We start from the raw sequence: 25,644 nt of genomic DNA on the forward strand, positions 1-25,644 counted from the left end.
TTGTTCTGTTGCATCTCATTCAACTTCTGTGCTAGAATTAAAAAAAAAAGGCAGGGGCAGTTTCATCACATGCATTTCTAGTACTTATCTGCGGTGTTTGAGAGCTTCATAATAACTCATATTCAATATAATTTGTGGTTTATAACTCCCTGGTTTCTCAGCTTTATATTCTGCCCTTACATTACTTTTACCATTCCAAACACTAACTTGTGGAGGTGAAGAGCTAAATTCCACAACTCTTCATCGTGTCAGCCATTTAATAACATATTCTTAATTCTTATTCTCATATTTTTATTTTTCTTTCTGGTAGGTAAGTTTAGCTTCTCCTTTTCAGGAAAAGGCAAGAGGAAATTTATATAGTGTGTAACTCTATAGCCCTATGAGGAGCACGATTTTGAACCCTACAAACTTAGCTTTACATAGCTACCTGTCCACCTGTTTACCTATTATGGGAATACATTGCTCCACGCAAATGATGGTCACCAGAATAACCTTCTACCTTTTGAGGTCAACGGAGGTAGGATGTGTAAAAGCCTGAAACAATGAATTTACATAAGTGTATAATCCCCCAATTATCTAAATATGCAATTAGTCTATCCAAGTATATGCCTTGGATAGATTTTTTCTTTAATAAAGTGACATAACAGTACACTGGGAGTCTTCACTACTGGATGTCAGACCCTTCATTGCTTTCAGGGATAAGAAGTATCTTGAATTGTGAAGGAAGCAAATGGTGGAAGCCACTTCGTGACTTATATTTTCCATGAGAAACAGGAACATATGAAATGGGCAGAATTGTACACACTGAAAGACATAATTATGGAAGATTACGGTGCTAATGAGAAATACAGACTAGGTTTACATCCTGTTTAAACTGTGGTTTCAATGTTTTCCGTTTGTGTTCTTTGGGAGGAGGTATCTAAGGGAACAGTTGTTCATAGGAGACTAGGACTTGATGGGATTTTTTCTTTTTCCCCTCCATTCTTACAAGGAACACTGGATCACCACAGTATTACTATATGTCACCTGAGGATCTTGACTCCCCCTGAGCAGCTGGCAACTCTCTTACTTCAGAGTTCACTTCTCCCCTTACACAGCTTATAGATCTAAGATGGGATGCCTTCCTGAGTGGGCTGAAGAGTGGCTGGGTCCTTTGGGGAGCCCTTACTAGGGGGAAGCCAAACCTAAATGTAGTGTTTTGCATAGGAACTTGAGCCCATTTTTGTTTTAACAAAACATATCTATATATTTAATGAACTCTTCTTAACATTCTGAAGAGTCTAATTGTAGACCTGATCCTTCTTGATAAGGAAGTTAAAGTACTCTCAAACTTTGCATTTTCTGTGGTTTCCAGTGCATTGAAAGGACAGATATGAACAACATGGTATTAGAGTTCTGACTTAATGGTAATAGTTTAAGTAAGAACTGTGTATTTGTTATTGATGGCTCAATGAAGACTTGTGCTGAAAGTACTCTTTTTACTAAAGAAGATTGGTAACACTACCATGAGGAATAAGGTGGTGTACCACATACAAAATTCAGTATTGTCCTAAATATGTCCTATGGTGTGACCTGGACGCTCTGTACCTGATTTATTACCTATTCCAAAAGGATGCTTTAATCACAGAAATAACAAAAACTATCAATTGTGTAATGAGGAAAAAAAACTTTGCGCAAATATATATTTTGAAAACACTGTGGGGAGAGGGGTTTATCTTTAGACAGATATGGAATGAGGGACTGTTTTAAAGGTATGTAAAAAATACTGAATCATTTAGAGAAGGCAAATATGGGATTTTTTTCATGTGTCATAACCCAAGAATGGAAGAAGGGAGCCTTCTGCTCAAACTGACTAGCACTCGTGAATTCCAGAAAAATAGTAGTTATTAGAGCTACACAGTTTCTTCAAAGGGCATTAGCAATGCTTTGCAAGGCATCAGCCAGTTTAGGAGAGAGCAGAGTAAAAAATAATGTGTATTGTAGGAGACAGTCCCATGTGTACCAAATCTAGGATTCTTGTGTTTTGTTCTGAAACACTTGTTACTGGCTATTGCCAGAAACAGGATTAGATATATTGATTTAAAATACAAGATGTCAGTTTTGTTCCATAGCTGCCTTGTTCTGGCCAATTGCACTTCCATACTAAGAAGAGCACAGTGCCACCTTTTTGCATGTGATGTATCAGAAAGCTCGTTCTGAGCAGTCCTTTGAAGTGAGGGAGAGTTCTGGGTGTCTCTGTGTGTGTCCCTGTGTGTATTGGAAAGATGAATGATTTTGCTGTCATGTCTCTAAAATAATTTGGCTATGGAGACGTTTTGTAACTTCAGTGTTTGAACAGTGTTTTCATGGGAGAGGATGAGGCAACCCTGACCTCCGAACTGTCATTGTGCAAACTCCTGCTGCAAACCAGTAGAAATGTAAAACTATTACGAAGAGAAAGGATGGCATTGCTTGCAAAGATACTAGGCACTTTCTGTATCGGTAAAAGAGTGTATGAAATTCTGCTGTGATTACTTATTTTATTAAAACCTCACAAATTATGCTCGAATATCCAGCTTTACTATTGTAAGTAGTTTGATTCCTTTGCACCATGAATGTCAACACCTGTTAGTATCAGACTCAAGAAATCATTCTTGTTCTCTCATTTCAATTTTTGTTTTGATTTATGATATTGCATTGATCATTCTAGAGTCATAAAAATATGATAATGGTTTCAGATGTTTTAGAAAGGAAGCTCAGTTAATAAAAAATTCTAACAAACTAGAATTTTTCGTTGCAACCCCTGCCAATTAGTCAAACATATCAATATTCTTTCAGCTTGTATATATTTAAGGATATTTGTATGTGCTTATGCAATTCTGTAGAGTACTTTGTCATTTTAGCTTTTTTATAGTTACTAACCATCTTTTCTTCTAAGGACTTTCAACCATCCGGGAAGTAGAGGCTGGAGTACAGCATATTTTAGCTGACATGTTTGCAAAAGATAAAGATACACTGGATTTTGTCAGGAAATTGTAAGTTTGGATTTACTTTCTAAACTTTCCAGATTGCATGGTAAAATTCAGTCTCCTAGTGTGCAAATACATCATTTGCTGTTTTCTAGTTATGTGCAAATGGTTTTACTATGAGATTGTATTATGCCCATTACTTCACTTGTGCTGGAGGCATTCTTTGGCCTTTCTGCCTGTCCAGCTGTCTGTGCTGGAGAAATCTGCGTTGGAACATAACAAGATATTGTGACTCCCAAAGAGTGCAGAATTCCCTGTGGCACTGTTACAGGTGGAACTGGTCTTCCTTGCAGTTACAGGGTGGTGTATAAGGGAAAAATATCAAACTCTAAGGGAAATTTCCTTGCCATTCTTTCAAGCTACAACTTTTCAGAGGTGCATCTGCTTAAGCTGCTGCTTCAAAATTTAGTGTTTGACTTCTGTCAGTGGAGAGAACATGAGGTGATAGTTGATTTTGGGCCTTGGTAGTCAATCAGCAAGTAAATCTGAACAGTTTCTAAAGCAGGAGTTATTGATCCTTGGGCTGTGTTAGCTGAATTTAATTTTTCTTATATAACGACTTCGAGGTATCTGTCATGTCCAGGGGTTCAGTGATAGGGGACTAGTCGCTCACTATTCTTTTTCCTCTGCCGCATGCCGTTTGGGACAGAGAAGAGGTTTATCAAAGATCGAGTACCTTTTTAGGCATATACAATATTAGTTTGAATCTGCTCAATTCTGCTTAGTTGACCCTTGTTTGCTGTTTGTGGTGAGTAATGGTCAGCTTCATCAAAAGGCTAATTTCAGTGTGTGGGTTGTTTTGTACAGAACATGCTGTCATTATCAGACTATCACATTCATTCTTCAGACCACCAGAAGCTCCTTAATTGGATCCATGGTGCTCTATAGATGTATCCTGTTAGTCTAAATTAACACAGATTATATGTATAATAATCATTATCATGTAGTGCTTTTGAAGATTATCCAGGAAGCTAGCTGCTTGGAACTTACGTTGCTTCTAAAAACAAAGTAATAAGTATTTCTGTGAGTGTTGGGTGCTCAGAGCAAGAAGACAGTTCTGACATTGGGTAGATATAAAAGAGAGATGTTGCATTTGTATTACATAGGCTACTTTTATAACTTTTCTTGTTTGTTTGTTCGCAACTTCCTAAACTTTGTTATGTGAAGTTTTTAAGTGACTGAACTGAAGTACAGATGTTGGCTTTTGAGTAACCATGCCTTTCACAAGAAGGCCTGGGTCTGCATTTTCTGAAGTCTGCTTTCTTCTGTTGGTACGCTCAAATCAGTATAGTCATTTCAGTCCCAGCATTAAGATATGTAGTACAGTTCTGCTAATGATTACAGAGTTAACCTAACTTGTAACTGGGCAGACTCCAAACTTCATTTTTACTTAATACAAGCACCTTTTAAAAGTTTCATGTTTAGAAACCTTATTAACACTTTGTTTCTTGTATTTAGATGTCAGCAAAGATACATTTGTATCCAGTCAGCCTTGGCAAAGGCATCATCCAAAAATATAAATGAGAAAGACGTTGATAAATTCCAACTATACCACGAGTTTTCTTGTAATATAAAGAACATTCAGCATCATCAGGTACACCTACAAAATTGTTTTTTTTGTTGTTATTGTTACAGTTTTAACTGTAGCAGAGATGACTGCTTTTGAATTTTGTTGCTTTAAAACCAATTTTACTGATATTTGATTTCACATTTCAATTACCAAAGATAACGAAGACTTTTGGAATCTTGAAATACAGCACTAAGCTCTTAAGCACTGTGTTAAGAAACTGAGCAGAGGAGTGTATCTTCAGTTTGTCTGTTGTCTAACTGATTCTTATTAAATATTCAAAACAGTTTGGCTAGTACCAGAGATTTCAATACTAGTAGGATTTATTTTCTCTAGGGTAATAAATCATGTGCTTGCTTCCCCCTCCTCCCTTCCACTGGTGTCAAGTGCTTACCAAGTGTTACGAGGAGGGGGATAAAGGCTCAGTGATAATTTATCCACTGTAGGGATAAGAATGTGGCTACATGGGGCACTGCAGAGTAGTGGAAGCTATTTGCTTAGTGTAAGCATTGGAAGCAAACTCAGATAAACTTACTCTTTGTGTTGCCTTTGGATGTTTGCTGTGCTGCTGAGTCAGCTCAGACTATGCATATGGCCAGAGTCCTCTGACCTGTTTGGCTCTAAACCTGTCAGGTGAAACTGGTGAAAAGCATTAGGAAAAGCTCTAAAAAACTGATCTGGAAAGTGACCTATAAAAGCAGCTTCTTGTAGAAGTTGAACAATCCGAATAAAAAGGCTCTGAGGAATGTCCCATGCACTAGCCCCTGCAAACAGGGTATGTTTCACAGGTCATCAGTATTGCCTTTGTAAAATGCCTTTGGTTATCCCAAGCTACAAGCCTTAGGAAAAGGCATTTGAATGATGGATGAAGCAATCTCACCTGCTCATGAGCGACTGATGCCTCAATAGTTAGGCTGCCCCTGTAACTGAAGCTCAGCTGCTGAACTGTGATGCACACTATAATGCAATTGTCAAGACCTCTGCACTGATGCATTACTAATCAGTGCATGAACTGTCTCTCCTTTCAGTCACAGTTGCAGAGCTTTAAAAAATCTTTTTTTTAGATGATTCTAACCAAAAACGTCCTTTTACTTTAGATGGCTATCTTAATTTGCAGCTGAATACCTTTCCTTTTGTATCTTTGGTAGGCTTTTATTTTCTCTCTGGTTGCCATTTTAAAACAGTAGGACACTTCTGAATTAATAATGGATTTTCCTGCCTGTCTTGAAATGAATTTGTTAGGAGAAGTATTTCACAAACACATGCAAACTAATTTTAAACCACTGTATGGTATGGACTTAAGTGTTGGGTAAAGGACAATATTACTACAAGTGATTTTATTAGGCAGGCCCTCTATAGATGTGTGAAGAGGTACTCATTTTGTTTTCTTTGTACCGAGTAAGAATGTTTCCTGTATTTATATCAATAATAATCTGGTGAAAACTTGTATCTAAAGAGCCTGGAAAAGTCAAAAGAGCAAACCTAGACTGCTGTGATGACATATCACAAAGGTCTGTAGATTCACCAGGAGATTAAGTGTTAAGCAATATGGGTTTTTTCTTTGGCTGCTTTTCTGTTAAATGCGTATTTGAACACTTCGGCTATCACAGAACATTTAGCATTTCCATGTTGAGATGTGTAATTTATATTGGGTGTTCAAGTGTTCTCTGGGATGGTGATGATATGATTTACTTTTGTCTGAGGCAGAATTTTATTTCCATTTTGCATAAGGGAGACTGTTGCTCAGGGAGTGCCAGGGCTAGAAACCAGACGCTGACCATGTGGCTGTGCTGCTCCCCATCCAGGACATGTCCTCCTTTTGCCTATTTGATGTTAGGATTAACTCAAAATCTGTGTTTCTTTCAGAGTTTTTGTTTGTTTTTTATTAGACACTAAACTTAATGCCTCTTTCCTTTCCTCTTCCTGGTCTCCAGCAAAGTAATAACTATTATGTTTTCACCAAGTAGTTCTGTTATCACTTGATGTCTTCTGCACTCTTACTTCTTGTCTTTCATCTCCTGTATGTTACTGTTACTGCTTATTCTAACATACTGAACACTTCTCTGTTATTAGTCTTAAAGGTCCAAGTTGTGTGTACTTCACTGAGGTTTCAGGGCCTCAGTCACGGTAGGGCTCTTTTGTGCTAGTCAAGGAACAAATGCATTTTATGATCATCTCTGACATGTGCAGTTTGTCATTTAAGTTCCTGATGTTTTCAAAATGTTCTAACTTTGTTGTTTTATTTTTGTTAACTTTCTGGTTTCTTTCTTTTTCTCACTTTTGCTTTTTGATGTTGAAATGGCAGATAAAACACATTTTTCTTTCCTTATTTCTTCCTTGAACTTAGTATTACACTAGTCTTGCTCATAATCTTCCATCTCTTTATTTACCACACCTTACTATCTTGCTAATGCAGATGATCAGTGTTTCACTTTTATTTTCTTGGATTACAATCTTACTTTTTAATACCTTAAAGTCTTTTCATCTAAGACTTTGAAGAAAAATCTTATCTATATTCAGAAAGCTGTGTAAAAACATTCTTGAATATGCTTTGAGAGAAGTGTTCAAGAAGTTTAAGTTAAGAATTCCTCTGCTTTGGTTCAGGATTTTTAGAAAAAGCCTATACCTAGAAATGAGGTAGAGAAGTTGGAAATTTGAGGAGGAATTTTCAAAACTTTCTAACCCCCCAAGACTGTACATTAAATAGCTGTGTTTGGGTACAGACTGTAAAACTGATTATTTTGAAGGCCTTTTGTGTCCTTTGGTGACTGCTCCTAGATGAGCATTCTCAATATATTTAGCTAGATGGAAAAGTGGAAAGTAACTTTAAATCACCTCTTTACAGACTTCCACAGAAAGGAATGTATTTATTTATACAGACAAAATACTACACTGAAAATGGTCACCAACTGAAGGCCTTTATCAAATCTTATTCCATTTATCCAAAAAAAAAAAAAAAATATGCAGCTTTCGTATTAGATCTCAAGTCTTTATGTCCCAGATTTACTGAGACTTACTAAGTTTTTCATATATTTTTTTATATATAGATAAAAATAGTTTATATTAGGTATGTTATATTTACTATTTATATATAATATATTATATATAATATATATTATTATGTATTATACTTTTGAGATAGTTTTGCATACTTTGCCAAGTACTTTTGCCAAGATGTAGGCCTGTATACAACCTTAACTCTGGTTTACATTTACATATAATTAAAGGCAATAGGAGTAAACTCACATGTTATGTGTAAGACAGTAAACTGTATCTTTATGACCAGAATGGTTGTAGCCATGAGTATGCCTTGCAGTGTGTATTAAAATAAGGTATAATGGTGTGCAGGAAGCTATTGTTTCATGTGCTGTTGTTCAATGTTAGTGAAAGCTGTCTTCTTATGCATTTAGGCATGCCATGAAATAAATGATCAGGAGAGATGGAGTCAGGTTTTCTGACTGAAAAGGTTAAAAAAAACCCTGAACCTGAAGTGAGGAAAACTTATTTGTATAAAAAAATCTGAGTCCAGATTTTGGCATGGTCAGTTAATCTGACTATTTTGTGGGTGTTTTCTGTTGGAACATTTTTGCTATCAAGAGGTTCAACTTCATTCCTTTCTTTGACAGCAAAGAGAACCCAACCGGACTCTTTTGGGATGTGCCTGTCTGTATTAGCTATCTAGACGTACAAACACTGCCACAACTAAGAAAAAAAAAACTTTGCCAGTATATTTGAATTTCTGACTAATAGTAAACAGGTTAGTATTTGTGTGTTCCTTGAGGTTGTCTTCCTCTATTTGGAGAAGATAGAGTTGGTGGGAAGAGAAGGATTTATTCATAACCTGTAATGCTTGAGGCACATGCTCTCTTTTCAATCTCATTTGAAATTAAAGTACTTGGCAAAATATGGAAAACTTATTCAGCGAGTCTCAGTAAGTCTGGAACATAAAGATCTGTGGTGTAGTATGAAGGATGTTGATTTTTTTTTTTTTGATAAATGGAATAAGATTTGATAAATCTTTTTTGCGACTAGGTCAAATTATTGTTCTTTCTTTTTTTGAAAAAATAGTTTTTTTCACTAACTCTTAAGCTGGATCTGTTGCAGTTTGGGGTAACAACAGTCTTTCTCCAGTCCTGAAAGATTACTTTGTGTCTATTTGAATGTTAGTTAAAGAACAAGTACCTTCATTACCTTACCAGGAGAAACTGACTAGTTACTTTTTTAACTGAGCATTTCCTAGATTGTAATTGTTCTCAGTTCATGTCATTTAGAACAGGGTAGAGAGACTGTTCAAGAATAAAAGTGTTAAAAATATTTGCTAGTGCAGTACAGATGTTTTAAGGTCAGCTGCATGAAACCTTCTCCAGACTAGTTGTAGTTGCCTGTAAATAAAATGTCATCCAAATATTGACCGCACTAACAGTGTAGTGAATGACAACATCATTCTGTCAGATATATTCTTTTTCCTGAGTGTCATTTTGATTTCATTTTAGCTTGACATTTAGCCCTTTAAAAAAAAAAAAATAAAATCAGAATAAACATGAAAGCATTTGATTTGTTAAAATATGTCTTTCTAATATCTACATGAAAACATTTACTTTGGCAATGAAGGTACCTGATGCTATATTTCACATGCAATTTTTATTATTAGCTTTGTTGTTCAATGATATGTCAGGCCTGGTATGTCACAAGAGCAGTAAAGCTGAGGAATATAAATTGGTACCATGTCCTGGAGTCATTTTAAACCGTTGTATTTAACATATGTGACATGTCTGAGTTAGCTAGTGATTGAATTAAAGTTCATGATTGACACAGAATGCTCTGTTGTGACAGTGCTTAGGGCCTGTTACATACAGCAACATGTGTAGTAATATAGGAATATCAACTTTTAGCAGTTTTGTAATGATTTCTGCACTTTAAAGAATTTTGTAAAGGAAAATGAAATCTTAAAACCTGTATTACTTTATTTGTAGCTGTTTCTAACTTTTATTCTGTTTCTTAAAGCCCTTAGTGCCTTTATTATTATCTTTTTAATGAATACTGTGAAGTCTGCTTCAGGTGAACATTCATTGTCTTCATAGTGAGATTAGACTAAGAGGGAACTCTCAGTATCTGCCATTTGTACTGTGATCCTGGTTTTAAATGTATAGTCACAGATGTCCATTTAAAATAGAACTTTCTATGCAGATAGCACTTGTGCAACCAGATTTGTGTTTTGCTCATGAATATGCATTTGTACCCACAAGACTGTGCCAGAAATATGTGCGTACATTTTAAGGCTGGAGTATTAATATTAATTTAAAGATGTATCTACAATATTTTCAATTGTTTATGAACTAGGTTTAAATAGTCAAGAACTCATCCTCTTACAAATTAGGCTGATTACCATAGTGTCACATGTTTGGATGCATAATTAATTTTAAATTTGGATTTGCTCTTGGGAAGCAAAATGAAGCCTGAAGCATACAAGAAACTTTCTCACTTTGTGATCTCTAGTTATGATTGGAATCACTTTTCAATTAATTTCTTGACTTTTAATTTGGGTTATAAAATAAGGTTATTCCAGCAACTAAATTCATGCTGACTTGTGTATAAGATAAGCTGGATCTTGGGATTGCAGACTGCAGGGAAAATGTATGCCATGTTCTGCTACAGCATGATTTAATCTGTGTTTAAATTGTGGATGTTATCTGTACATGCTAGTAGTTTGTGAACTGATTTACTGTACCACCATTGTGATTTGCTACAGAATGTCAAACAAGCACGTACACAAATGTTGATAAGTTTATCTTTTGGATATTTTGTGTGTCATCTGTCTCTGCCATTTATGTTTGCACTCAGATTCTGGCCATTAACCGAGGGGAAAATCTGAAGATCCTGACAGTGAAGGTCAACATTCCTGACGGGGTGAAGAATGAATTCCATTGGTGGTGTGTCAATGAAAGGTCTGCATAGACGCATATTCTTACAGAAATCCTTTTCCCCGTGTCCGTCCACCCTCCCCCTGCTCAGCATGAACAGCTAAATACTGAAACATACCTCACATTTCTTGTTACATTAAGAGAATAATTTAAACAAGTATTTATTAGATTAGATGAAATTAGTGAATGGCTAATTCTTATTCTATATTTCCACCTGCTGCACCATTATACTAAAAAAATGTGATGCTTTTGGCCATGTCTTTGGAATACTGGCACCGTTCTTCAGTCAAATGAACTTTCAAAAACATGCAAAGGCTTGATGAAATGTGGATATATTTTGAATTTACAATATGCATTGCAGGCAGTAGTCATTAACAATAAAAAATTGTAAAATTGAATAGAGTATATTTCTAGGTTCTAAAAATACTTATATATATCTGATTAGTATTTAAAGGTGGCAACCTTCAAAACATGAGATAAAATTGAAAAAGCATTGTCATTTCTAATAAAATATGGAAAAAACCCCTACAAATCCAAAACATATTATTTTAGATCTGTTAAGTATATAACTTTTAGTTTGAGTTCCACAAATACACAGAATTGCATTCATTAACCTGTTTAAAAAGAAAAAAAAATGAAAAGGTTTTATGAGGCAAATATAAGTATGGCTGTCTTTAGCCCATGAGTCCTGTCTTTATATATATAGTGAGCTGAATTTGTGCATTGTAATCTCTGTTTAAGTCAGAAAACTGGGCTGCAAATACTGGGTGATTCTTTTATTTCTTACTGATTTGCTCTGGCAAGTTGCTTTTTTAAGCTTGTAATAAGGCTTGTTTAGTGTTGCAAAGCTCTTTGAGATTTTGTTGTAAAACATTAGGTATATAAGTATAGGTTGTTTAGTTCAGTATTTTATTCAGTATATTAGTCTTTTTATTGGAAACTGGACTTTGGCCCCTTTTGTAGAATATTTTTATCCAAACTTCATCTATTTTGCTTGCACGTATAAAAGATAGGCTTCTCTTTTCCAGCAATTTGAGATATTGGGTGTTGTTTTGAGAATGTCTTAAAAATTCTTACATTTGCATCTTAAAATTCAATTAACCAAGGGAAGAAAATATTTTTCCTGTAATATTATAAACTGCGATGCTGTCCTCACATGTATTTTCCTTCTTCACCAATTTCAGGAAAGGAATATAGATAAAAAATGTACCTCTTCGCTATAGAAAATTAATAGGTCTGCTTCTAGTATGGAAGCCCTGAAAGAATTAAAACATTCCTTGGCCAGATGAGATAGTATGATCTGAGTGTCACAGTAAATCACTTTTCAGGGAAGTAGCAGGATTCATAAACACACTTTAAGTTTCATTTAAGTTTTAGTGCGTGTAATAGAACAATTTTTTTTTCCCCACACATGTATATTCTGTAGGCAAGAAATATCCATCAGCCTTGCTTTTACTGTATCCATGACAGAATTTGGAAGCACTATGAGCCACAGCTATTGGAACAGCTTGTCAGTGCTACACAAATGAAAGTGGGATGCAATTGAGATATTTTTGGTTGATTACACTTTTGTGAATATCCTGAGATGAAAAGAATATTGACCTTGGGAATGGACCTGTTTATTAATACTTAGCATTCATGAGGCTATATATGCTCATAGGTTTTACTATTTAGGGGCAACTTTACCAAAAATTTCAGAAGGAATCGTTTTAGTACATGTTGGTGCATTAACATTTATGACAAATTCTGATCTTGCTTGTTAAATGGCTGACAACAGTGTTATCAGATTGACAAATATTTCCTACTGGACGTGTATTCTGCTTTAGAAGCTTGGAAATGACTGCCAAGGATTATTTTTGTTGTGTTGGCTTACTGGGTAGAACAGAAGGTTAAGAATACTTGCTTGGGACAAGGAGTTTGAAACTTGAGGAAAGTATTAACTAATTTGCTAAAGGTCACACACAAAATCAGTTGCAGAACCAGAAATGTCACCTGACTGGAGAGTTTGGCCAGTATGCTAGCCACAAGACAGTATCACCTACTGCCTATTGAATAAGTAACGGATATGCTAACCTTTAATTGTTCTCCTGAGGCTTTTTTTTAGCATTAAATGCTACTGAATGGAAAGTGGGTTTTGAAGCCTAGAATTCCTCATTACTGTGTTGAACTCTGTGTAGCCGCCCTCTAAGAAGACTTGTATTTTCCTTTCAAGTTCAGTATATACTTTTAATGCCTTTAGTAGCATTTACATTTTCTTGAAATTCAGAATTGTGCTGAAAACTCAGGGGGAGTACATATGCTTCAACCTGACACTACAGATAGAGATAAAATCTATTTTTTTCTGGAAAATGGCCTCCCTATGGTTTGACAGAATACGTAGCTCTGTTAGCACTAGGACTGCTCTGGCCCCTAAGATGTCATTGTGAACTGGGGCATGGAGAAAAGAACAGTGAGAAACAGCCAGAAGAGGTACTGCTTGGCTGGTTTTAAGAGTAAAGACAACTTGGAGCTCTTCCTTCGGAAGAGGGGTGAATTTTCCAAAGTGGGATTGCATCCTAAAAAATGACTTCACAGCAATTTCTGGACAGAATTCTCAGATCCTGTGTAAAGTCCATATTATAAGGCTTTAAAGGAATGTTTTGTGTATGGTTAGCAGTTTGGTATAACTTTCATATAATGTCTTGGAGGAAATTAAATTAAAGCTCTGCTTTATGTAATTCAGGTCTAAATGACTGGCTGTACTTTTCCTGTAACAGTCATTAATTAATACTAGTTGTTCTTAATCTGGGCTGCATAAATCCTGTTGATGATGTATAATATAATACACCCTTTGAGATGTATTAGTATACAAAGCCACTTAGGTTTATCAGGGTCCATGTTCTGAGCATGCGTCCATAGAGGGAAGATGAGCATAGTAAGATGATACTATTTTTATGGAGTTTTTCTAAATAGGGATTCATTTAAAGCATTTTAGAAGTTGGTTCTTTGTTAAATAATCAATAAAATTTTCATCTTAGGAGGAAGTTTAGCTAGACTTAGATGATCTTTAAAGGCATACAGACATGCTTGTACTTTGTTTTTCACAACAATATGGATTTTTCTCTTTCTGCACAAAGTATTGGAATCATTAAAAATACAGTATTTGCTATGAATTGAACTTACTATTTGGATATTCTTAGTTTTGTGATATGCCTAGAATTGGTTTTGTAGCACTTTTAGGATTTCTAACAGGATTTTGCCTGAATCACTTTTAATTGTATATGGGCAAGTAATAAAAATATCTGCTGTGATAACCTACTTGCTGAGAAAAGGTTTACTAACTAGCTTTAATGGACAGAAGAGAGTTGGGAACGGCTTTCCAAATTAGTCCCTATCTATACTGAGGATACTTCCTGGGGGAATTTAGTCATACTTAACACCTGTAAAAAAATTCATGTTTACAAGATTGTGTGGCAATAAGGGGAATTAAAGCCTCTGCCAGTTTTAATATGTATGGAAAAAGTCTCTGTTTACAAATAGGTATAACAGAACTATTAGCAAAAGCTCTTAGCGATGTGATGAGGTCATGTGGTTAAGCACGCAGAACTCTGGAATTTGTAAAACTAAATGGTAAGCTTAATTCTGCTCGCATGTCTGTATGCATTAATGCGGTGTTGACTTGATCACACATTTCTCAACTATTATATACTCAGACACTTAAAGTGAAAGGTGTTCCAGGAAGCTGTAGATCCCCTTAAACAACTGAAAAGCTGTCTGGGTAGGAGCAGTTTAGGATTTGCATTATTTCTGGGTTGAGTACAAGTAAACAAGCCAAGAGGGAAATTCAGCCTGTTTTTGCCTGGGCCTGCACCTGAGCACATTTTCAGACAGCCATAATTCTATCATGTTGCATTTAAAAAAAAAAACCTTATAGAAGTTATCCAGATAGTTCCAAAAAAAAAAAAAAAAAAAAAAAAAAAAAAAAGGTGGGGGGGAGGAGGAAAAGCAAGCACACCCACATTCCCCCCATACGTATGTATGTATATCACCCAGTCAAACAGCTGGACTGTAATAGAAAATGTTCATAGACTTTATGCTATCTGAGTACAATAATATCTGTCTGTCTCCCTTCGGTCCCTCTCTCTTCTCATTGGGTAGGCAGTCTCAGTGATTCAGTTGTACTTATTCAGGGGATTTTTTTTTCCATGGTAACATTGACAAAGATAAAAAGGTTAATGGGGTGCATATCTGGGATCTACATTCTGGGGAGCTGATACTGAGGACAAAATTTGAAGTAACTGTCATTGCAGGCCTGACCACTGTGCACATTCTTGTTAAAGAAGGGAATGCTCAAAAGCCTTTGGCTTAGAAAAAGCTGGGTTTGTTTGATATTTTTTGGTTTTGTTTTGCCTTTTACTAAAATGTTATTTATACTTTAAATATATCTGTAACAGATGAAAGAGAAAAATAATTTGCAAACTGATTTTGTTTTTTGAACAAGTACTGCTGCAAAATTGATAGGTTTTATTGTCAGTTTGAATAGAGGCACTCAAAGCATTCCAAATGAAATTTGGATTGTGTCCCATTACTCGGCACTATTTTAGCACTTGAATTTCCATCTGGGCGCAGTTGCCTTGCGTCAATACTCTGTAGTGACAATTGTAGAGGTTGTTTAGTAATTTTTTAGGTGTCAAGGAATAGCAAATAAGGCAAATATAATGTTAATACGGAACCAGCTTCTTTATTCAGTTGTGATGAGTTTGGACTTCTCTAAGTGAAGAGTAAGATTTAATTTATTTTTCTTATATGTTCTGTAAAACATAAAACATGATTTGAGTTCTAATATCTAAAACAAATAGGCCTTGTACCTTGTCTGACAGTAAAACATGAACCACATTAGTGTCTGATTCTGTTCACAATTGAAGCTATGGCTTCATTGCGTAAAAGCTGTAGTAATTCTGCTATTTTAGAGCGTTACATTGTAACACTCAATGTAGAAGACTTTTGGGGAAAATTCCCTTTTTATCTGAGTTTTTGCATATGTGCTGAAAATATGTTTTTTTTTTTTTTCTGTTGGTATACAGATGGAGACCAAAACACTTTGTAAAACCAGAGTTAATGAGGATACTACAGAATTCAGTAGAGGATGCATATAAACGCCTTATATATCCTCTCCTCTGTAGAGAATTCAGGTAAGTACAGAATGAATGCTTATTTTCGTGCTGATTTCTTAACCCCTCCCTGCCTTTTATTAGAATCTTTTATACATTTGAAAATATCAGTAGATTTTTGACAGTGTGTGTTTTCAGAAGAAATGAACTGTGTAGTCTTGGTGCTATAGATTTCATTTGTGGCACTATCCAGTTTAGACTGAGATAAAGAAATGATTTCTATGAAGTCATAGGATAACAAGTGTATTTGTTATTTTTAGGATATGTTCCTTTTATTGCCCCCTCCCCGCGCAATCCATATTCCACTTTTTTTTGCATTACTTGCCAGGGACAAATATCTGACCTCTGGCTACTGAAGATGAGATATTGAGTTCATGTATCGTTGACAGTACATTTATCTAATGAAGTACAGTTTAGAGTTACATTACCATAATAGGATTGCATCATTATCCTCATATTAGCATTAACCATTATGTCACTGAATTTTACCAGGATCTGCTCATGTCACAGCAAGAATACTGTCAGTGGCATTGTTCTGACTCCATTTCTTCTACCTGTCTGAAAGGAACTGACAAAGCAACTGCTGTCGCCGGAAGTGTCCCTCGTATTTGTCATCTCCATTTCGTGATAAATATAATAGTAATAATGTTAGTCTGATACTATTTCATGGATATTTTAATGGCTCTAGAGAATTCAGTAATCTTATTTCTAGTGATAATGTAGTAACAATGTCATTAGATGAAGTGTCACATATAAGATGTTTAATATTGTTCTAAATTTAAAGAAAATTTAAAACTCAGTGTCAAAGTAGCATTAAATAGTGCATTTGCATGGTGAAGTACAGGAGTTAAACATATATTCCTTTATGAAATGATCAAATATGGCAGAAAATTTACTTTCTAAAAGCATTATCTTCTAATGAGGTATTGTGTCAGGCTTAATTTGCATCTGAAGTTTTCTTTATGGCTAGTCCCCTTGTGAGGAGAGAAAAAAGCTACCGTTTATTGTTTATACTGACAGGGCTTCATCTGCATTAGTCAGATTTCTTTATATTGTGACAAGATAGGGGCTTCTCCTTGCTCAGCTAGGTAGCCAATGGCTAAGAAATTCTAGGGTAAGAAGCTCCCAGAAGAGGATCTTGGGTATGTTCCCGATTTATTATATGGCTTTAGCTGAAACACTTCAAACCTTATACTGAAAATGTATCTTCTCTAAAATGGAAATAATACTGTTAGTACATTTCTTATGAGAAATTATTGCATAAGAGCTAGCTTAATTCCTTTGCATACTTTGAGGGAGCATATTTTCTCTTGAGGGACGTATAGATGAGCCTTCCATTAAATGTCAAAAGGAAAATGCAGTACTATAAAACTAGCCCTAAAAATCTTGCCTGGTAGCTGTGCTGTAATATGGCAGCATTTCCCATATTTCATACCAAAAGCTGAGAGGAGAAAAGTAGCAAGGTCTTCCTCTGAGAGAATAGCCAGCCAAAAGCACGGTCCTGCTACATCTTACTTGTCTGTCTTGTCATTTTTTTCCCACCCCTCTGAATTAATCTTAGTATCTAAGGTGAAATTAACTCTATTCCTTCTTAGGTAAGAAAAGGCCTTTTCTTCCCCACAAAACATCTGGCAAGAGCTTTGTGGGGCTGTCTAACGGTACTGATGATGTGATTCTTCTGTTATGAGTACAAGAGAAGCTCCCCAAAGCTTTAACACGTTAACATATTAGCTTCAGGCAAAGCTTCCTGGTACCTGATCTAAATTTTAAAATCTATTTTGAGGGAGTTCAAATGGAGTTTATCAAAGAGACCTGGTTTGTTAGATCAGAAATGTTGAAATGACTTGTGTTGGTTACTGAGACTATGAAGTATCTAAAATCAGCAATAGCATTCTGAAAAGTAGTTCTTATATAACTTGTTAGATGTGCTGATCTGAAAAATACCTGCCTGGCTGCACTCTTACGTTTCCGTTCAACTGAAGAGTTGTTTTTCTGGCACTTGTTTTCATGAGTGTGGTTGGCTGGGCACTTATCCCCTCTGAAAGGAAGTGACAGCTAAAATTTTGAACAGCAGATACTTCTGATGGCTTTTGGGTTGCTTCACTACAATATGCTGTGTTTGTGCATTACTTTGCAAACTTCAACTCACTTGACTAGTCACCCTGTGGTGAGGATGGCTTTAGCTATTGCGAATTTCAGAGATTTTGAAAGTGTTGAGATTGCTCCTCTTTGTGACCTTAGTACATGTAGCTACCTAAGTGAGAGGAGGTACTGTGTCCCCTGTATTTTGGCCAAAATACTGAACATCTCATGAGTGAGTCCAAGTGTTCGCTTCTGTCGAATGTGTGTGAAAGCAGTTGTCATTCCTAGGCTTCTAGCAATCAAACTCTGTTAGAGAGAAGACTTGCCTTTTTAGTGGTGTTTGGCTTCATCAGGAATAAGGGAACTGTAACATAAAGGTTCTTCAAGTTTTTTTCATGTTTTTGCTTCATGGTTCCTATCACAGGTCCGTTTTGGCCAACACCTTTAGTTTCTGTTAATTCAATATTTAAAAATGAGTGTTTTGTATAACACAGGGGTTGCTGCAGCGGTGGATTATTGCAGAGTTTTCTGGGGGTTTTTTTGTTTGTTTTGTTTTGTTTTGAAGTGCTTCTTCCCTTCCTTCCTGGATGTAGCTTGCAAATGAAAAGAATACAAAGCTCAAATGAAAAGAAAACAAAGCTTGCTGCCTGTTCTGAGGAGTGGATATCTCCTTATGTTTTACTCTTTGTGATAACTTGGCATGATGGGCAGTATCTAGTTAGGAAAAGCCCAGGAATGAAGTGGTGTGGGATGAGTCCTGAAACCGATCTGCTATGGAGAGGAATGCAATATACCTGCCAGTAGTATTCCTGGCCCATGACCACTTAACCCTTATCCTTCTTTTATTCTTTCTCTTCTCCCAACAGAAGCTGTTTCTTAGGAGTATTAGCAAAGGGCTGCTAAAGTACTTAATATCTCCTTTCAGCATTAGTATTTCCAGCCACCGCCCCCCCCCCCTTTTCTAATTATTAAATGTTGGAGCGGAAAGTTTCCACGAGTGCATTGAAAATTCTGGTGATCAAAAGGATAAAACTTGCCAGCAAGACGGTTACCTTATTTATTGTTTAATTTCCTTTCTTCCACTCTCTGCTGGATACCATTATTTCTCGTATCTGGTATAATAATGTCCAGTGTTGCTTTTGGCACTTCGAAATACATTTTATTTTGTTGCACTACTGCATGGAATAATTCCATCAGGATTTGATACAAGTGATGTGGCATGGACATATTTTTTTTTAATGGATAATCCTTTCCTAATTTTCCATGCTTTCTCAAAGGGAATACTTTCTTCTCTGTCTTCAGAGACACAAATATTTCTCTGTATATCTTGTTTCACACCTGAAGCTAGTTTGCAGACATTTTTCCATGGAAAGGATTGCCTCTTAGATTGTATATGGAAGTGGGGAGTTCTAAATCTCAGTTTAAAAGCTGAATCTTCTAACAGTGCATATAGAAGCTAATAGGTCATTAGGTTATTTGCTTTTATTGAAATATAGCTGTTAGTGATCTGATGCCTGAGTGCTTCTGAGATTTTAAGGGAAGGGCTTGAAACTGTGACTCCGTCAGTACTCTTCATAACATAGCAACTGAGTAGTGTGGGGCTTTTCTACTTTTTGCAAAATAACCATTGTTCTTGTGTTTAAAGAGGAGGACCACTATCCTCCTTTGCCTTATATCTCCATAATATTAATGAGAATTGTCAGAAATTGGAAAAAGACAAAGCTGGGCCTCTTGCCATTTGGATGAAGCCAGTGGTGCACTGAAAAAGAAAAGGATATTATATTGTCCAAGGTAGCTTGATATTTGTTCAAGGATCAAATGACTATCCAAAACTTAGAATTAAGGGCCGATACTTGGGACAGTAGATCATGTCACTGATTCAAGTGTTGAGTGAGAGGCAGTTAAAGAGAAAAGAGAGGTCTATATTTGAAATTAAAAAGACAGGATATTATGTAATAGCAAGGACATTCATTATGTTCCCCCCACGCACCTGGCACTTTCAGTAACATTTCCTGTTACTATAAAAGTTTCTGTATATCCATGCCAATTTTAAACATGACTTCCATAAGGTGCACGTAACTAATAGCATGTGTTTAGGGGCAAATTTAATTCCTGTGCAAGACTCCCTTCACAGGTGGACTGATGTGAATTTGCAGTTTGGGAAGACTTGGCCTTGTGGCCATAGGGAGCCCATATTTCAGGAATAGATGAAAGGTAGAATTTGGGCTCTGTGTCTGTACAAAGTCTCCAGTCCAAGAGCATTCAGCCGTTCTTGGTTACAGGCCACTTACAAACTTCCTTTCCACACACATGCTGCTGTTTGAACCTGTTGTGCATATATGTAGAAGATCCATATGACTGTGAGGCTTAAGTATTTCCTTTAGTCTTTTCTGGTCTCTTACAAGTGACATCAAATTGTTATGCTAACTGCATAGGCTAGAATTCAACCAACCACCTTCAGTCCATTGGATTATTTTTATTTAATACTTCACGAATGAGGCAGACTGTGATGCATTACAGGAGGATGCTGCAAAACTGGATGACCAGACAATGAAATGGCAACTGAAATTCAGTGGAGATAACTGTAAAGTGATGCTTGTGAGGAAATGTAATTCTCTTTCTATATGGAAAACAATGAGTTCTGAGCTGCCCTGCTCTCAGGAAAAAGACTTTGGTGCTATGGAAGGTAGCTCCACAAAAGTGTTAGGTGCTCAGGAGATAAAATGATAAGATTATTTAGGAAAGGAATAGAGACAAAACAGAACCAATGATATAGTCTGCCTGTATTTTGAATATTATGTACAGTTCTGGTCCTCTCATCTCAAAAAATGTATTAACACTTGAAAAGTCCCAGAGAAGGGGAAAAAGGATAATGAACAAGGGATGAAATGGTTTCTGTGTGAGGAAGGGTTGACTAGGCTAGGAGTCTTCAGCCTGGAAAAGAGAAGACTTGTGTGATGAGTGGTATAAGGTTTCTAAGGATATTTTCTTTTTTTTATTGTCTCTTCCAACAAAAAAAGACCTCAGGGTTCCATCAAATGAAGTTAAAAGGAATCAGCTTCCAACCAAAAGGAGACAGCTATTCACATGGTTTGTGATGAACCTGTAGAACTTTTGCTAAAGGACTCTGTGAATGCAAGAAACGCTCACGGGTTCAGTGGGAAACGGGACGAATAGTTGGACAAGAGATCTGTTGTGGACTACTAAGACATGAACCATGTCAAGCTTAGGAAATGTTCTGAGCTGAAAATAGTTGTAGGCTAAGATAAGATTATGGGACAGGCATGCTAGTGCTGTTATTCCTGTTCCCTAGAGAGCTGCTTATAGCCATGGTTGGAGACAAGATACTGGGATGAGAGACCACTTGTCTACATTAGCACAGCCATTTCCATATTCTTGTTTTTAGTGGTGGTAATATCCAGAGCATCAGGTCTTTGGTGCCGAGAGGACATTTGAATTTCTAGGGAGTCTTGGAATGCATGTTTACCCTTCACTATCTAGCTCTAAATAATATCTGTTAATTTAGTATACTCTGTACAGAAACAATGTGGTGGGGGAGTAAGAGTATTCTTCTCCTTTTGCACACTTCCTTAGAAAATGGTCTACCAGTAATGTGTGGAACAGAACCGCTGACTGAGCATTAACAAGATATCGGGAAACTGAAATTCAGCACACCTATGGGGGGGGAGGATAGTTTGGGACAGAGAGGGTGAAGGGGTCAAGTTGCTAATGTGCCACTTCATATGTTCTGAAGCCTGTTGTGTTTTTTTAAGTCATTTTTCTGTTTGCTTGTTTCTTTAAAATATTTTTTCTTCTCTGCGGCTGCTGTGACCTTCAGAATGGGCACAATGGACTGGCTGTGAGGGAAGCTGTAGAACCAGCTGCATGTAAAATGCTATCAAATTCACAGAAATTCGGTAGTGACATCAGCCTGTCTTTCTGAACCCACAGCTGCATACCCAAAAATGTGAATGGTTAAGAGGTCAGAGACACAGATCATTTACCACAGATTTGCAAGAGGATCTCTAGTCCACTTTACAAATGAGAGATGATGAGGACTTACCAGATCCCTCTTTTCCACTCTGTGATGAGACAGAGCTAAGCTGGGTATATGACTGGATCTTTGGCACACTCAAGTCAGACTCTTAAATTCTCCCACATCTGAAGATGTCCACTCCTTTCAGTGATGGATAAAAGAAAGGAGTGGTACGGATGGTGTTAAAGTTATGACTGCTTTTGCTTGCCCAATTATTCTAGTTATTGACCGTGGAAATGGAAATGAATATCTGGAAGGAAAAGAGAAAAAAAAAAAAGGGTGATGAATATTTGTGTCCCATACCTTTTCAATTTTGCTTTCTTATATAAGAAGTCATACAATGACAAAAATACTTGTCCTTTCCAGTCGTTCTCTCACTGGCCACTTTTGACGAATAAGACATCATGCATCTTACACACCTTCACTTAAGAAGACTGTGATTTGTCTCACATAAACAAGAACGCTTACTGCACAGTGTTAAAGCCACCCAAGTCAATTCTTGGTGCACTGACTCACTTCCATTCTTTTTGTTGAAAAACACAGAAAAGAGAAAGATGGGGAATATTATGAACTTGTGAACTTTCTGGTTTGTGTTTTACTGAGCAAGCAGAATACCCTCACAGAGCGACATGAAATCAGCACACCTCAATTATGCTGGTTAAATAATGTAATTGGTAGACCAGACTAGATGTCTCATGATTCACAGAGTGTAAGCAATTAATTGGGTAGACCCTTCCTGTTTCTCTCTAGTCCATTTCTGGCCTAAGTGATCATCCCTCTTCTCCTGAGTTGTGATTTTTCTCTGGAACTGGGAAATTATGATGAATTCAACCCATGCCTTTTTCAAAGCCAGTTTTCTTTGCAAGTAGATACAAGCTTTGATGGGAAGTTGCTCTCAAAGTTATAATAGGTGGCTGTTTCAATTAAAGTTGAGATGTGTGCATGCTTTGATAAGATTTACAGGTATTTCTACTATACTTGTAATATTCATCTACTTTCTTAGAACCAGAATGAGATGGTCATATAACTGTTCCTTTAAAAAAGTGTCAAAAACTTCATTGAAAGTGCAATGTTTATTTGAAGGTAATGAAGACCTATTGGAAAAAACTTACAACTTTGGAACAATTCAAAAGTGTATTTGAAAGCTAAGTGGAGGAAAAATGTTTTCTGCTTTCATCCTTCTAAGATCAAAGTTAACATCTGATGCAGAGAAAGAGTCTGTGATGATGTTTGGAAGAAATCTTCGGCAGTTGCTTCTGACCAGCCCTGTTAGGGGTCGTACTTTGATGGGAGTAGATCCTGGCTACAAACATGGCTGCAAGTTGGCTATTATTTCACCAACCAGTAAGTTTCAATTCTGAATAGTCTTCTGTTTTGAAAGAACTGTTAAATATATACATTACTGTAAAGGATAGTTGTTACAAAACCTGCTTTTTTATCAGATTTTTTTTTTATTGTTTTGCTAAGGATTTTGTGTTTCCACACATCCTGTCATGCAAATTCCCTTCTTCAGGCACAAGGTCAAATTTCGTGTGTATGAATTCCAGTGTCTCTTTTGGTATTTTTACTCTTTTTCTGAAGTAGAAGTTAAAATCCTCTCTGCCTTCCTGAGTACAGGTTCACATAATTGTCCCTCTCAGTAGTCAGCAAAGAGCACACCTGTCATTTTTATTGATTAACAAAAGATTTGAATTTAAATATTTGCTATAACTTAGCTTTTTTTGCATGGGTAGTATCTCGGACATCGGGACATTTTTTTAAGTCAGCCCCTTTCCTTTAGTCATATGTGTGTTAATGTGAGCAGTCAGAAAAAGTATTTGCAGAACTTCTTTTAGGTTCAATTTTTAGACAGATAAAGGACAAAACCATCCCAGTCTCATCTGGAGATAACTCTATATACCCATGAGAAAATGGTTTGTTTTTTCCCTCGTATTTTGTCGTTGCCTGTTCTCTGAAAATATGTCCACCCAGCAGGGAGGAAGGGAGGTTTTGTCATTTGCGTGTGCTGAAATGCTAATAAAGGTAAAGTAAATGGTTGTTAGCTTGCAGTGGCAGCTCAAACTTTTACTGTGCCATGAGCTATCAATACCAGTTAATACCGAGATGTTTTCAAATTTGATAGATGGGGTTATGGCAAGAGCAGCACTGGAGTTCTGGCTTCTGGCTTGCAGGTCTAAACCTGGATTTCTAATTTTCTTCTCTCCCTAATGGATCTGTAAAATCTACAAGGCTATAGCAATAAGTCCTTTTCAGTGAATTGCTCTTTTTCTCTTTGATAATATGATATGTTTTATTTGCTTAATGTGACTAGATGCTCATTATTTGTTATGTGGATATGTCTTTAGGGACCTAGAAAATGTGTCAACTCAATTTTGCTCTGGCAGCCAAAGCATTTCTGTCCTCCACCCACCATAATTATTTTTATAATAGGATGTAAAAATGAAAGGGAAGGATGGCTTATTAAAAAGCTTTCTTTGTGAATCATCAAATTACTTTAGTAGTTCAGCAGGAAATAGGAAATAGCTTTTGGATCTCTATTTTTATCAATGGCTCTGCCTTTCATTGTTCTAGGTCAGATACTCCATACTGATGTCGTCTACTTGCACTCTGGTCAAGGATTTCGTGAAGCTGAGAAGATAAAGAGGCACCTTCTACAATACAAGTATGCTAAGGAAGCTTCCACTTATTATTCTTTCTTACTAAATCTAATAGAAATCTTCACTATATCAAGACTGGCCTTTGGGTGGAAGGGTGGAATCAGAGTTCTACTGATTTAACTGGAATTACTCTTTTTTTTTTTTTTTTTTTTTTTTTTTTTAATGTAGCTCAGGGCTTATTTTTCTTTCAGTCCATGTTCATGCTTTTATGCTGTTAGCAGCATGTGAAATTGAAGAATGACTGTGACTAAAGCTGCATGACATGAATGTATCTCCATAAAACTCTGTCGATGCATTTAATTTTTAGGAGCAGAAATTAACATTCAGCCAAGGAATAGGTTTGGCCCCCCACCTCATGTCCTTGCCCCCTTTCCCAAATAAAATCACTGACCAATGCTTGCCTGTTTGAAAAGCCACATTTAGTTTCAGAAGAGTTGTATTAAGCAAAGGAAATCTTGACCTGGTAGAACTCTAGACTGACTCATAAATGGGGATAGCATGATTACAGGGTTATTGTAGCTAGCTGTTTTGCGATCCCCTGTGGACAGACAGATGGTCCACTGAATCAGCTGCTGAACTGCCACTGTATACAGTCTGGTTTGTCTTTAAGCATTAGATTGCTTTCAAACATGGTGGTTTGGTGGCGGACTGGCTGTGTTGGGGGCATTCAGAGGGAGTAACCTTGCAAGCTGTTGCAAACTATGATGTTCCTATTAAGGAACTGAAATTCTGATTGCTTGGGCTTCTGCCCTTTTTTGTGAGTTGTAACAGATGAAGGAAATAAGAGGTTAAAAGGGTTTGCGGACTGCGAATACATTACCTTTCTTTTATGAATATGAAGCATCATTTTTGTTTTTTCTGCAAGTATTGCCACTGTTCAATTCCATCACGAATGAGTGAAAATTTTGCCTCATCTCTTGAACTGTCATACTGAAGACCTGTTAAATACAATGGGATGTCACTAGTCTTACTAGTCTTTTGTCCCCCTATTGTGCCTTATCGGGCTTGATTTGGGTTTTTTGCTCTTTTTTCTGTTTTTTTTTTTTTTTAATCAGCCTGGTTTCCAGTAAAGATGCTAATATTTGTGAGGTTCCAAGGGCCTCCTGAGGCATGTGTGCCTTCTGTTATGCAAAGTAATTGTACATCAAAATTATTGTGTATCAAAAACTGTCTGTAAAAAAAATTGAAAGAATAATTAAGAATAACCTTTTTTTCTTTCCTTC

The 25,644-nt window shown here is 36.4% G+C and overlaps 1 protein-coding gene across 5 annotated transcripts in view; it reads left to right on the top strand.

Annotated features, from left to right (window-relative positions):
• Positions 1–25,644, top strand: part of SRBD1 (S1 RNA binding domain 1) — a 142,764-nt gene that overhangs the window by 14,832 nt on the left and 102,288 nt on the right. For all 5 annotated transcript variants that reach the window (XM_026121185.2, XM_026121184.2, XM_026121186.2 and 2 more), the window contains 6 exons: positions 2,918–3,014; positions 4,467–4,602; positions 10,417–10,520; positions 15,560–15,667; positions 22,951–23,108; positions 24,336–24,426. In XM_026121185.2, the coding sequence (XP_025976970.2) occupies positions 2,918–3,014; positions 4,467–4,602; positions 10,417–10,520; positions 15,560–15,667; positions 22,951–23,108; positions 24,336–24,426 (694 nt within the window). The remainder of the gene's footprint in view (positions 1–2,917; positions 3,015–4,466; positions 4,603–10,416; positions 10,521–15,559; positions 15,668–22,950; positions 23,109–24,335; positions 24,427–25,644) is intronic.

Source organism: Dromaius novaehollandiae, chromosome 3 (genome assembly GCF_036370855.1).
Source record: "Dromaius novaehollandiae isolate bDroNov1 chromosome 3, bDroNov1.hap1, whole genome shotgun sequence".
NCBI classification, from domain to species: Eukaryota; Metazoa; Chordata; class Aves; order Casuariiformes; family Dromaiidae; genus Dromaius; species Dromaius novaehollandiae.